At 39.0% G+C, this 13,769-nt stretch overlaps 2 protein-coding genes and 1 non-coding gene across 3 annotated transcripts in view; 2 read left to right on the top strand and 1 right to left on the bottom strand.

Annotated features, from left to right (window-relative positions):
• LOC111947159 (uncharacterized) overlaps positions 1 to 6,840 on the bottom strand; it is a 30,107-nt gene extending 23,267 nt beyond the window's left edge. The window contains exon 1 of the mRNA XM_023953557.2: positions 6,682 to 6,840. The gene's annotated coding sequence lies outside the window, so the exon portion shown is untranslated. The remainder of the gene's footprint in view (positions 1 to 6,681) is intronic.
• Positions 218 to 5,851, top strand: ddias (DNA damage-induced apoptosis suppressor). Its single transcript, XM_020699755.3, has 5 exons — positions 218 to 640; positions 764 to 925; positions 1,070 to 1,178; positions 3,104 to 3,402; positions 3,481 to 5,851. The coding sequence occupies exons 1-5, from the start codon at positions 519 to 521 to the stop codon at positions 4,973 to 4,975; spliced, it is 2,187 nt and encodes a 728-aa protein (XP_020555414.1). The 5' UTR covers positions 218 to 518; the 3' UTR covers positions 4,976 to 5,851.
• A 2,633-nt stretch (positions 6,841 to 9,473) lies between the features above and the next one.
• LOC110013471 (uncharacterized) lies at positions 9,474 to 13,769 on the top strand. Its single transcript, XR_013655167.1, has 3 exons — positions 9,474 to 9,646; positions 10,422 to 10,561; positions 10,689 to 13,769. It is a non-coding gene; the product is annotated as an uncharacterized LOC110013471 (transcript).

Raw genomic sequence — 13,769 nt, 5'->3', positions numbered from 1 at the left:
TTATATTTAAACTTTGCATAAAAGCCATGACATATGAATATATGTCATGGCAAAGAACTGTTAAAATAAAGTAAAATGTGAGTGGTATAAAATGGCAATTTTATTGCGGTTTTTTTGTTTTTGTTTTGAGCTTTCCCCGTTTTTGTTGTTATTTTAACAGTTCTTTGTGTGTTCGAAATGTTTTCTATAGATATTTTAAATCCTTGTATGCTGCATCACCTCTGTTGTCCACGTGGTGGCGGTAGTTTCCCCCTGGTACAATTTTAAAGGCGAGAATATTGAAGACGAAGAAGTAGTTGTTTTTAAAATTAAGCGCCCCTGTATGTACCATTACCCCTCTTCGGTAGGAATAGCGAATAGGTTTTAAATATAATTATAGTCAAATATTATTTTGTAATTGTATGTTTTTGAATATAAAGTGTTGAAGAAGGTCCCTTAATCGGTGCTCTGAAAAATTATGTTCCGGATGTTAATATTAGCTAAGGCTAACAGTTAGCAAGTTGTTGATCCATGATGAAATGTCCATCAGACGGGCTCTTTTAAGCTGTGCTGTACTTTCACTACAAGACTCGTGTGTGTTTTACCCCTGTTGTAAAGGCTGTTTTTCAAGAATTCATGCTGAAAAAGAGGACGCGAGAAGGTAAAGTACCAAAACTTTATATGTGAGCTTTGAGCAGGGCAGTAGTAGAAGTAGCAGACAAACAGTACTTTATTTCCCCCCCTTGAGCTTCACTTTGAGACTTCGTTCTCTTGTCATCCTCAGATTTCGGTGCTCTAAATGTGGTTATTGGTGTCACAAAGACCAAGTTGATCACAGATATCGCCTGTCGTTGAGTGTCGCTCGGGATGGAAGCATATTTGGTGTAACAGTGTTTGGAAACAGCCTTAACAGATTCTTTGGTATTCATGCAAATGGATTACAGAGGTGAGTCCAGAGCAATCAATCCTACATAAATGGAACGAGGCTTCATGCAAAGGATTTCCCCCAAATGTTTAGTCATGGGATAATATTGCTGCATTCAATTAGAGGGGGGCATTTGTCGTTGATTTATTGGCGTTTATATCACAGGTTGGTTGAAAACCTGGATGGACCCCTTGATCAACCGACTAGATCAACATTGCTTTTGAAGGCAGTTAAAGACTGCTTCATTGGCCAGTACTTCCTCTTTGGTTTGAAGGTAATACCATGCATGTATTTTCTCATTTATTTAATTTAACCCTTAATTTTTAAATATTGTGCAAAGAAAGGTCAAAGGGCACATACAATTAAAGGGAAGTAGCCTTTTTTTTTAATGTTCTTTAGATCAGTGGTTCCCAGCCTTTTTCTAGCCACAGACCAGTTTCATGTCAGACAATATTTTCACAGACTGGCCTGTACAAGTCTGATGTTTAATTTTTTTTTAGCTTCCAGTATCCCTTAACTTTTATTTTTCTACATCTTTTGTAAAATAGCAGTAGCTGCTTTAAACTTTATGTGCACACTCAATTTTGTATAGAAACCATAAAGAAAGATTAAAAAATTGGATGCAAACGTCACTCTTGAGTGCGGAACATAGATACAAAAAAAAAAGTCAAAGATGTGAATCCACCATTTAGCAACTTTATTAGCAGCATCCTCTGAATGTAATGCATTATTATTATGGTCTATGGGAACAACAGTCACAATAAATCCATATTTGGAGTAAAGACTCCTGGTTTTTGTCTGTGAAATGCAGCTTTTTTTTCTTTGAAGTGGAAAGATCTTCTGTTTAATCTCTGGATCTTTTCTATGAAAAGAAATTTTAATTATTTTTAGTTAACTTTGCTAGCTTGGGGGTTTTCAATTTAGCAGTCAATGCAGCCATATGAAGAAAGGCGTGGGTGGGTTTTTGACACGTGACAGAGTGACTTGATAGATATGGTGGAGAGAACCCAGTAGTTTTCCAAAATAAAACTTCCTTCAGAATCAGATTATAGATAAAATGGGAAACATGTAGGTCATGTTTTTAATGTCTGCAGACATAACAGCGAAGAGAACTTATATAAATAATGTTAAAACCAGAAGAACGGCTGTCAATCAGCAGAAGGAATACCAACCTTGGACATTTGACAGAATATGGACCCTTTTTTATTTCCCAGCATTACCTTATAATAAAAAATAATGCTTACCGGTAATCAATTATTGAATATGGTTAAAATGATTGATTTCTTATTATATTACTTCAGTTGCTCCAAAAATTAATTCATGATTTTTCTAAATGAAACATAATTTGCACATATTATTTTACTTTTGATACTTGATCAATGTATGCTATGACGATTTTTGAAACAGTGTTATGTCTATTTTACTGATATAGTATTATTTTTTAATCATATACATGATTTTAATTAACATAATCTAATAATCTATAATCTAATAAAGATTATTAACATAATCTGCATTTAGATAGCTGATCTGCATTTACCATGTTGATTTCTAAAAAAGTTATGTCTATTTTTTATATATTAATTAAGTAATTCATCTTTGTCATGTGCTTTATTGATACCTAAGGATTCTTAATTCTGTCTGATAAAGTTAGGAACCGGATAATAATAAATCATGTAATTAAATGGTTACGTTGGAACAGGGGTGGGATTATATAAATTTGCTTCCTTCTACTTCCTTTCAAGCAATATTTATTAATGTCTAATCATCCTAAGTTTGAAATGTTATTGTATGAATGTATAACTGATGATTGTGAGTTTTTTGTGTGTAATATTCGTATTTGATTGCTTGAAATAAACTATTTCAAATCAAATCAATTTTTTTTCTCTGCAGCCAGGTACCAACTGACCCACTGTATTGTTTGTGTTCTTGCTGAATCAAATGTTAGGGTATCTGCCCTGAGATGTGCTCCTTCACATCTTCAGTAAAATAAAAATAGTCTGTTTTGATTGGAAAACCTTTTTTTTTTCCCACTATGCTGAACTTAAAGACTGAGCTTTGAAAATTTTTAATCCCTTTGCTGTATCTCTATTCACTAAATATTATCAAATTATCAAATCATAAAATATTGAATCTTACAACATGAATGTTAGTTTTTTAACAAAGGCTGATATCAGTACTTTTTTTTTTTTTTTCTAGTTCACCGAAACAGGAAATGAACCTTGGTGCCAAAGGCCGCCCTCGGATGGCTTCAACAGGGGAGATAGAGCTCAGTTTGTTGCCAGTCAGATGCTCCCCCCCACACCTGGGGCTCCGGCAGGCTGCACCGTGGTCACTTATTATCAGGTTCTTCTTCAGAACGCCTCAGAACCTCAGTGTTGTAATCTTAGAAAAAGACTTCCAGCTACAGCTCCTCTGCTAATTACTGAACCTGATCCAAGTAGCAGCGAGAACGCCCCTTTCTCTCTCTCTGGTCTTCTCTCCCAGTCACGCCTAAGGTAATAACATTATTGTAACTCTATTAACAAACCACTTTTATGTCATCACTTGATGGGCATTCACTCGTTCTTTTCCAGATTAGAAGACCAAGACAGCACCCTCACATTCACCCCACCATGGGAGCAATCCCTTGGGCTCGTGACCTCGTCAGCAGAGCAGGAGGAACCCTGTGGCGCTCCAGATAACAAACATGTGGCGGCCAGACAGACGGACGACGGCACAGGACCGCACCTTGCCCAGAGAGTCGATGTGAAGAACCAAAAAGATGAGGAGAGCTTTGATAGAACTTCTTACTTTGCTCGACATCCAAGCTTTTCTGTTCGAGATGATTTTGAAAACAGCTTCAATGCGAACACTTGGTCCACCCCCCCCCAGCCTGACATCAGAAATTGCAGCCTGTCCCAAAATGAGTTTTTCATAGAACAGCAGCACACAGAACCATGTTCTCCGAACTCATTAGCTTGGGAGGATTGTCCTTTTTCTGAGAGTCTTGATGTGTTTTTATGTCAAGAAAGCAGAGATGCTATAATTGGTGAGACAGGGTTGGATTTTAAAAGCAACTTTCCAAAACAACCAGAAAAAACTGCTCGGGAGACAAAAGGTTATCCAGGAGAATCTTCTGCTTCTCAAACCAGAGGCAAATGCTCATTTTTACTGGATGTCACCAAAGTATCTACTTTAAAAGGAGTCAATGGATCCGATTTCTCTGATCAGGTGTCCGAAAAATGCCCAAACGCTAATAAATTCAAAGCTATTTATTCCCATGAGTGTGATGATGATGATGATGATGATCAAGAAGCTCATTTATCTTTTGAAAAGGACAGCTACAACTGCTCAGCTGACCTGTTCAGTGGCTCATTTATGAGCAGAGTGGACACGGATGCACCTGCTGTTACCGTTGGAACAGCAGCAGATGCCTGCATGCTTGTTTGTGCGATGGACCAGTCCCCCATGAGTAAGAAACTCATAAATGTCACTAACTTATCACCTCTCAACAAGAAACAAAGTAGTGGGAAATCAAGAAACAGTTTCAATACTCGAGTACCAGAAGATTTTGACTTTGTTCCTCCTTCTCAGTCAACTCCTGTCATGAAAGTAAAAGTGCTGCCGCCACTTTGGCACCCTCTCAGGAAAGGACAAGATGAGTGCACAAAGGAAAACATCACACAGAGCTTTTCATCCAACAGACAAACCCCAGAAAGAAGGCTGAGAAAAAAAGAGCTTTACTCCTTTCTGCTTGGACAGCGGAGAAGAACTCCAAACCTGGACTCAAGAAAGGCTGTTTGTGATGAAGAGGATGGAATTATTGTCCCCACTCCTGCTGCTAAGTCACAGCTAAATGCGATGCCAATAGGAAGACGGTTTATTGAAAAAGGAAGCAGTTGTTTTACTTTGAAAAGGTCTCAGGAAGACAGAGATGATTGTAAAAGAACTCTCTTATTAACATCTCCTCATAGTCTTGTGGGACAAACGGGAAACTCTGACGAGGCTGTTAATGAGGAGGCGGTTGATGAATGTCACAAGAACGAGATGTGCGATTGGTCTCGAGATTTGTTCTCTGATTCAATCTGAATCTTTATTTAAAGGATTAGTTGTGTTACTGTTGGCACCCTGATCGAATAGCTTTGTTTTAGAAGCGAGGCTCCACTGCAGCCAAAGACGGCAAAGGTTTTTGCACCAACGCAAGAAGAAAACAGTATTTTTACTTGTTGCACTGCAATAATTAAGTAATAAACCACTGAATGATTTACATTTTTATGTGTTTGTCTTTGTTGCAGAAAGTCAAAACACTCCTCAGCGTTCTAACTCGAATGATTTGGGAGATCATCGACAGTGGTTGAAGTTCTGAAATGATGGCGTACTGAGTTGTTCTTTAATCTACCAAGTGAGTGGATAGTAATTCTATATGTATTGAGAAGTACCTGAGGGTTTAATCCCAAACACAAGAAAACTACCGTAGTATTATTGGGTAAACTGTATTTTCAAAAACGCATTTTTTAAGGACAATTGAATTCCATGTTGTGATTTTTATTCTATCTTCCAGATGTAATATTTGTTTGGAAACATGATGCAAATTTGTGGGTGAAGAATTTTTAACATTTCTGAACAACAGAGATGACAGAGAAAAAAAAATACTAATGTTTTCTTGTAATTTGTAAAGTTTGAACCAATCTCTTCCAAAAGTGATGTTTTTCCTGACTTGGAGCAAATTTCCAATTCTTTACACTCTCCTTGTGGTGTGTTACTGAGCTGATCTATTTGTCTGGATCAGCTCGGTGACTGCCGCTCCCCCAGGAGATGGGTCAGAGGTCAAGTTTCCAACACCTACATCTGAAAATGAAGGAAGTTTTAGCTTTCCTTTTGGAGTTCTGAGTGTTTGTTGGTAAATCAGAAGCTTTGTAATTTGTGAATCATCGTGAATTAAAATACCAGATAAACCCAACAAAATTTGTGTTCTTTTTTCTCAAAAACTACCCACAAGTCTTTGCAAATCAGTTTAAATAGATCAGTGCAGTATTTACCTGCACAAACTCAGCAAAGTTCTAAAATCATCAGGATTTGAAGTCCAAACCAGTCAAATCTACACACTTCGTCACTCTCAAGTCGGAATCTCTCATGTGAAGATGCTTTTACGCTTCTAAGCATTTAAAAATCTTCTTCACTGGACTGGAAACAATTCTGAAAACATTTTCTCAGACTTTAATGTCAGCCAGTTTTCATTGTAATAAATACTAATATTCTGAACACTTCATAATTAATATGATACTTGGTGCGGCCAAAGCCTTGAAGCTGTAAAAAAACAGATTTAAGTTCCATCATTTTGTTTCTGTTTCAACCAACAGACATCTCATACTGTGTAAATGTGTGAATATTTTATTATTGTGATAATGCTTTTTGGCCCAAGTCTCCCCTTTAAAAAAGAGATCTCCTCTCAATGGGACCTCCTGGTAACATAAAAGTTAAATAAAAAAAAAAAAAACAGTTTGTAGGCCTGGTTTTAATGACACTTCCTGTTATAGCTTTCACAGATAGACCTGTTTTAGTAACAAAACAAAAAGAGAGGCCTTGAAATTATTTCTAAAATATCAGAATGAATATTTTAAATAACTTTTCCTGGGTTCTCTGGGGTTAAACATTAATTCTTTGCTCCATTTCCCTCAAAAAACAAGAAACATCCACACTTTGTATGTTAAATACATTTTTCTAAAGGACAAACAATCAGCATTACTTCATTCCTTTTTTGCCTCTTTTTATGTAAGTTTGCGTTTAAGTCTCACGTTTCCTGGAGCATCCACAGTGACAGTCCCGGAACATGCTGTCTCCACGAGATGCAGCTGTATCTGTGACAATAGGAGTCTTTTCCCTCTGCATGGTACAGTACGTGAGCTATGTCCCAACATACTGACTGAATGGAAACACTCTACATTACTATGTGTGCGAGCTTCCATGTGGTACTCTGTGAGGGAGCGACTGCATAGCTCCAATTCTTAAATCCTTCCAGTGGCTTTCAGTTAAATATAGAATTAAATTTAGGGTCGTACTGACAGTCATCCCACCTGACAGTAGTCTCGACCAATAAAGTTGGACGCTTACGTTTTTCTTAGATCCATAAGGATGTGCCAGCTTGCTGTGGCCAGAATCCAAACTGAACATGAATAAATAGCTTTGGGTCACTGAGCTGCCAGCTGCTGGAATCTGTGTCCCTTGGAACAAGTCTGTTCTTTCTATTAAAGCATATAATAAACTATCTTTAGCTTATTGGCTAAAAGCACATAATGTTTTATGTTTACAAAGAGCCTGGTACAGAAGCAAAAAAATCTATGGTTGTGCAACCGTCCCCCTCCCTCCCATGCCCTGAAATGACCTGGTTCTAATATAGCATGTTTCTAATGCAGAGGGTTCAAAGCCTCAGGTATCAAGTATTCCTCACCTGCATGCAGGGCTGGGTAACAGTCTGCTGCATGCAGTTGGTTTGGTTGTGTCAGCATTTCTTTCCTTCAATGTCAATGCTTGGAAGGCACAGTGCAACTCTTTTCTAGAACTCAAGCAATGTTTTATTTTTTGTTGATGTTGTATGAGATAAGTTTTACGGCGACTGGACGATTTTTTGACATTGGTCAGTAGCTGCCCAGGCACTTTTCAAGTTTGCGCTGTGGCAGTCCAGTGACCGACAGTTGGCAGGAAGGCAGCAGTGCGACAATTGGCTGATAGTTGATTCCCCAATTTCAGGCCCTGTGCCCCGTGCAGCCATTCCACTGCCACTGTCCGATTTTTAGAAATCAACAACAGCACCCTACGAGGGCTGTTGACATGGGGCAGGGGCCCGCCGATAACTAGACATCAAACTGGCGATCCCGGCCACTAGGGGTCCTGCGTATAAATTAGGAGACGGCATTGATGCTGCATAAAACCCATCATGGCGTTGATGGCACCTCAGCAACTCCAAGACCTGTGTGTTGACGAATTGAGGTTGATGCTGACAAGAATGAAAAGAAGGCAGAACATTGTGCTTGCTGGGCTACTCATAGAAGTAGAGCAACAACCACAAGAAAGGTGAAAAGGAAGAAGTTGTTGGGTGAGGCCGTGGTTGCAGCACAGTGTTGTTTAACACAGTATGTTAAATAGACAGTTGAAATACCCCCGGGCTACTTGGCGGATGGTGACCAGTGGTACTTGTTATGGAGGACAGCCGTCCAGAGACATTTACACACAGAGCTGCTGCACACTGGTTATCCGGCTGCCACCACCATGTGGCCACCCGGTTTCTGCCTGACTCCCACCGTCTACAATCATGACCACACCAACAATTTTCAAAAAATCGGGCGATGGCAGACAATCCTGAAGAAGAACTGAAGGCTCACCATCGCACAGTGGAAGTTGTATTTTTGACCGTAGGATTAGGTGGCCAGGATTCTGCTGAAAAAAAGGAAACTGATCCTTTTGTAGATGCCACATCTAGTTGTGAAACTAGGGTTTCTAAGAAATGCGTACTTAGTTTCTGCATAGTTCTATGGATAGTTTAGACTGAAAGTAGACATGAATTACTTCTTAGGGATGTATAACAGGGATTTCAATGCAAATGTGTCATCTAAATTTATAGAACTATTCATAGCTCAATTCGTTTTGTTTTCAAATATTGCTGAGACAATTTCAATAAGAACCGAACTTGGTTTCAATTATTAGCTGGCAAACGTACAAAGAGGAATTACATTTTGAAAACAATAAAACATTTTAGTAATAATTTTTTTCTGCATGTTCCTATACTTTTTTTTATTCACAAAGAGTTTATAACAATTTATTAACATATTTAAATGAACCTCAAAGGAAAACTGTGTACAGGGGTGAAGGCATTTCCATTACACGGATGTCAGGGCACACGTATTGCTCTTATGTGAGGGAGGGAAACTCTGCTGTAACATTAGAGTGCCACTGAGACGGAAAGGCGTGACATGCACATGGTTGGAAGGGTGGAGAAAAGACCGAGTATGGAGATGTCAACAAAGCGTCAGCTCCAGACACTGGAGAGCCTTCTCTGTAGAAGTAAAGCTGATAGAACTGATGTTCTTTCACGCTTATTACTGTTCACACTTATCATGCTGCATGCTTTGATAAATTCGATTTTACTTATTTTTTATTAAAAAAAAGAGGACACTTATTGGGAAGTATATTTAGGTCAGGTTTGTTAGCAGCTCCATGAGAACTTTTTTTGTTTTGGTGCACATACAAGACACAAAAACTATGAGATCTTTTGAAGGTATTGCAGGTTTCATTCATGACTGATCTCTGTCTTACAGGGAATTCAACAAAATTCTCTGACTTTCATTACATTAGTGGATAATATTGTGCTCCGAACTGCAATAAACGATCAGAATTGCTTTTCTTTTTTGTGTAATACAAAAAACTTAACGGTACAATCCTCTACTGATGTTAGCAGGAATACCAGATCTGCCTGTTGTAGTTCTGTGTTCTCTCAAACGCCCAGAGCCAGCTGGGGTCAGTCCCCCTCCATAACAGGCAATGGAGATTCTGACGTCAGTGGCCAGCCCTCTTTTTCAGCAGCTGACCCCATACGTCATGTGTTGCTCCCAATATGAAAAGCGTGTGATTGTTTTCCGAATGAGACTGTGTGCATAGATAGAAAACTAGTTCTATATATCCATTCATCGAGCTTCAGAAAGGACCATTTGCCTACTGAACTCGGAGGACAACAGGGGATTTGAATTTTTCTTGTCAAGTATGGAGGTAAGAAATAAGATTTATTCTTAACACAGTTGTTTTGACTGTGTGATTTAGGTGCTTTTTTCATGTTAAAAAACACTCATAGACTTTTCATTAGATTGGTGTTGATTTTAACTAATCCTAAAACAATGCATTTTATTTTGTAATTGTTGATATCTAAATAACACTTAACTACCAAATCCATTTATCTTTTTACACTTTTCTTTTGGATAAATTTAAAATATGGGGTGTGGGTAGCATCAAACACTCAGCATGACAATCTAGTTCTTATAAGGCAGAGATTCTATGCAACAAAAACGAGATTCTATGAGCTGCAAACCAATAAAATCTTTGAGAAACTATTGCAATCATGGACTTTTGACTGTTTAGCATCTTTCATTAACTGTCACCAACATGCTTTAAAAGCATCATGACAAGTTTTTGTTGATTTGGACCCCTTTTATCAATCAAACTGGATGAATTTAATTTTTAATACTTATTAATTGCAGTACAGTGCCATTTAATTGCTTGTCAGTTTAATGAAAATGAAAACTTCAGTGATCACGTTACCATGTCATGTTTCTACAGGGTACCTAATATTTAATGACTTTATGCATGACTCATGCATTTTTTGTAAACAGAGTTATGATCCTCTTTAAGATTCTTAAACATTTATAGAATATGCACTTTTAAAATTAAATTTACAGAGCGAATACATTCATAAATAAAGGCAATTATCAAATTTGAGATGGAAACTAATGCTTTTTATTGCCTTGTTTTTTGTAATTTGACTCTCCAGGTGGCACCCTGTGCACCACGTGTTGGCCTCCATGCAGCATCAGTGCTGAAACATCTGAATCTTCAGAGAGAACAGGCTCAGTTTTGTGATTGTGTGCTCAAACAGAAACAAAGCCCAGGTCACCTTTACCCAGCACACAGGTAAGGATAGTAAAAGTGGTTTACAAGTTAGAACAACATACAATCATTCCACAAATGCAACACAATCATTGGAACTGACTCACATGTTAGTGTTTATTTTACCTCACATGTTTCTCTGTGTTTTCAGGTGTCTTCTAGCAGCCTCGAGTCCAGTATTAGCATCTATAGTGTCCTCTGCTGGTGTCCTGGTGGAACTGCAAGATCAGTGTCTATCAGATTCTGTACTGGCTCATCTTCTTGATTACATTTACACTGGAGTTTTGCCAGACTCTCACAAGCAAGAGCAGTACTCCATGCTGCTCACTGCTGCCGGCTATCTGCAGATGAATGAACTGCAGGAGGCTCTAACAGCAGCTTGGAAAAAGGCTGAAGGGAATGTTGCGAGCGATGGAGGTTTTTGGCACAGAGAGAAAATAAATCGATGCAAAGATAGTAAAAACACTCCAATGGAAGTTCTGAGGATTTGCAGTGATCATCAACCATCAGCCCCCACTGTATCTCTTAGAGGACCCAAAGAAACAAGTACCCGCAACTATGTGGAGATGTTTAATGATTGCAGCCAAAAAAGTGACATAAAATCAAAGGATTTACCACAAAATATCTCTTGCAATGGCGGAATTAAATCAGAGGTCTTTAAGAGGACCCCAGATAAAGACTTGCTGAAAACCTCTGATAAGTGGATCAGTTCTTCAGTGTCACATCCTTGCTATGGTGCAGTTCCTGTCATCTGCCACAGCAGCAGAGCGGATGTTCTCCACCTGGCCGATTCACCTTCATCTCCTTACTTCCCAGTAACCAGCAGCAAAGTGCCTGTCTCACACTCAACTAGTGCACGCTCAGAAGGATGCGTTAATGGTAAACATCGAGATCACGATGGAGCACAGAAGCAGCAGAACATACACAATGAAAAGAACATCAGAAGAACCAACCCTCTTGTTGCTGATCAGGATTTCAACAACACTGTTGCGAAAGATCAGGCAGTGGGAGGTTTTTCAACCAATACAGGCAGTGATGATCTTCACAATCATTCTGATTTACTGCAGCTCAACCCAAAATTTCACAGGGACTATTTGGCTTCAGTAAAGACAGTTTTGAAACAAGGAATAAAGCACAAAACTGATGAGGATTTTGGCGATTTCCCTTCCAAACATCAACATTTAGACATCCATGACAATGATGAAGTCTCTTTGACAACTGCAACAGAAGAGCAGTCACATTGGAACAGTTCAGCTCGGCACCCAAGAAAGGATTCAGATGTCGAAAGTAAGTCTTGTCTTGAGATGGAAGTACGAAATGAGCACTGTTACTCCAGCAGGTGTCTCACAGAGAGGGATACAAAGGAAGGCAGTTATGATCCATATGGTTGTAACTCAGAAACAGCTACTGGAAATCAAAAAACCAGAAATGACATAATTTCTAGACATGATTATGACTCCAACAGGAACCTTAAAGCTGTGGAAATCAGGAGACACAGTCTGGATGTGTGTCCAGTGGTTTCCACCACCGGGTTGGACTCGGATAATCCCTCCGAGCAGGAAAAAGGATCTGCCTCTCAGACTGTACACTTAACTAGACCAGAAGAAAAGGGATCTGAATTTTGTCAGTCTAATCAGAGGTATTTGTTTTATTCTCGCCCACAAGAAGAAATGGATGTACTTCCCAAAACCTGTGGTTTTACATGTGATTTTACATGTGACCACTCGGATCAGTCAGATGACGTGAGTGATGGGTATGAGGCTGATGTTCTTTACATTTCAGGTCAGAATTCCTTGAAGCAGCACTTTGATGCAGAGAATTCTCAGCAGGATTTTTTATTGGATACAAATACAAAACCTGGTAAGGTTCTGGAGATGAATGGAAAAGGAATGAAGGATGCTGCTTCCAGTGTGAGTGACCACAAAGATCAAAGCAATGAAGCATTATCAACTGGAGGGGCTAAACTGAAACTCATCCACAAATGCTCCAACTTTCAGAATGAAAGCTTTGAATCTTTGACTAAAGATCAAAGCAGCAATGAGTCTCAGACACCTCAAGGAGATAACATGACGGAGGTTTCCAAACTTAATGAGGACGAGAATATCAGCTCAAGGCTGGTGTCGACCTGTTCAAGTCTGATTGTGCCCAGCTGTGTTCAAACCTCCGTTCCACCAACCCTGACTGCATGTGTATCTTCCAGCTTGTCAGCAAGCACGCCAGCTGAGAAGCCAGCCAGTGCCTTGTCTCCCGCTCACCACCTTTTTCAGTGCTCCCTCTGTGATCGCTCCTTCAGCCAGCGAGGCTCTCTAAATCGACACGTACGGAGCCACCTGGGTGTGCGGCCCTTTTCATGCCCTTTCTGCCCCATGACTTTCTCCCGTCAGTACCGTGTCACGGAGCACATGCGTGTTCACCAACGCTGTGCACTTGGGACTGACTTTCAGAAAAACAGATAACACTTTCACAAGAACAACAGAAACTGTTCCTCTGATGGTTATAATCACACCAAAAGCCAGTGCAGGAATGTTTACCACCATTTTTAGGGTTCATTTTTTCCCCCTAATGTCTGCAAAGTGGTTTGTTTGATCATTTCAATGTAAAAACATCCAGGATTTGTCATGAAAAAGTTGTGAAATGAGGCAGGAGACTGATCTGATTTTTTTTAAGGAGGGTGGCAAATGCAAATCTAAACACGGTTGCAAAAACTGGCAGCTACTTTACGTAAAACATTACAAAACTCCCAGTAGCAATACTTATCTTGAACCATTTTTTTTCTTGTGAATATTGTGATGGAACATTTTTTAATTTAGTTATTTAGAACCAATTTTAGATGGCACAAAGCAGCCAAGCAGAGTCACAACATGTCTTTTACTGATTTGAACTTAATTAGTATTTGTGCATCTAAGGCTGCACTCTTTTCTTATTTCATTTGTTAATCTTAGTCAGATTTGTGTTTTGTAATTCGATTTTTTTCATTAGCACAGTGTGTCTGCATTCCATTCTCATCACATTATTTGACTTATGAGTCTGTACTTTCTTTTTTTTAACATAAAGTTTCAGTACAGTTGCCCATAATACTCCTCTTTGGATGAGGTTTGTACTGCATGTTGTGAGTTTGCTGTGAAGCGTGAGATGAAGGGAAACAACTGTTGTGTAAATGCTCTTGTGTAAAAGAAACCACACCTCTGAAAGTGTGGTTTGTTTCCAGTATGACAATAAATATAAACATTAA

This window comes from Oryzias latipes, chromosome 3 (assembly GCF_053564925.1).
Source record: "Oryzias latipes strain Hd-rR chromosome 3, Olatipes_Hd-rR_3.1".
Taxonomy (NCBI): Eukaryota; Metazoa; Chordata; class Actinopteri; order Beloniformes; family Adrianichthyidae; genus Oryzias; species Oryzias latipes.
The sequence above is the reverse complement of the archived record's forward strand: the minus strand, read 5'-3'. Positions and strand labels throughout refer to the sequence as shown.

Coding starts and splice junctions, on each gene's coding strand:
- ddias (XM_020699755.3), top strand. CDS start 519: ATGTCCATCAGACGGGCTCTTTTAAGCTGTGCTGTACTTTCACTACAA. Junction 641..763: donor GAAAAAGAGGACGCGAGAAG/GTAAAGTACCAA, acceptor TGTCATCCTCAG/ATTTCGGTGCTCTAAATGTG. Junction 3,403..3,480: donor CTCTCCCAGTCACGCCTAAG/GTAATAACATTA, acceptor GTTCTTTTCCAG/ATTAGAAGACCAAGACAGCA.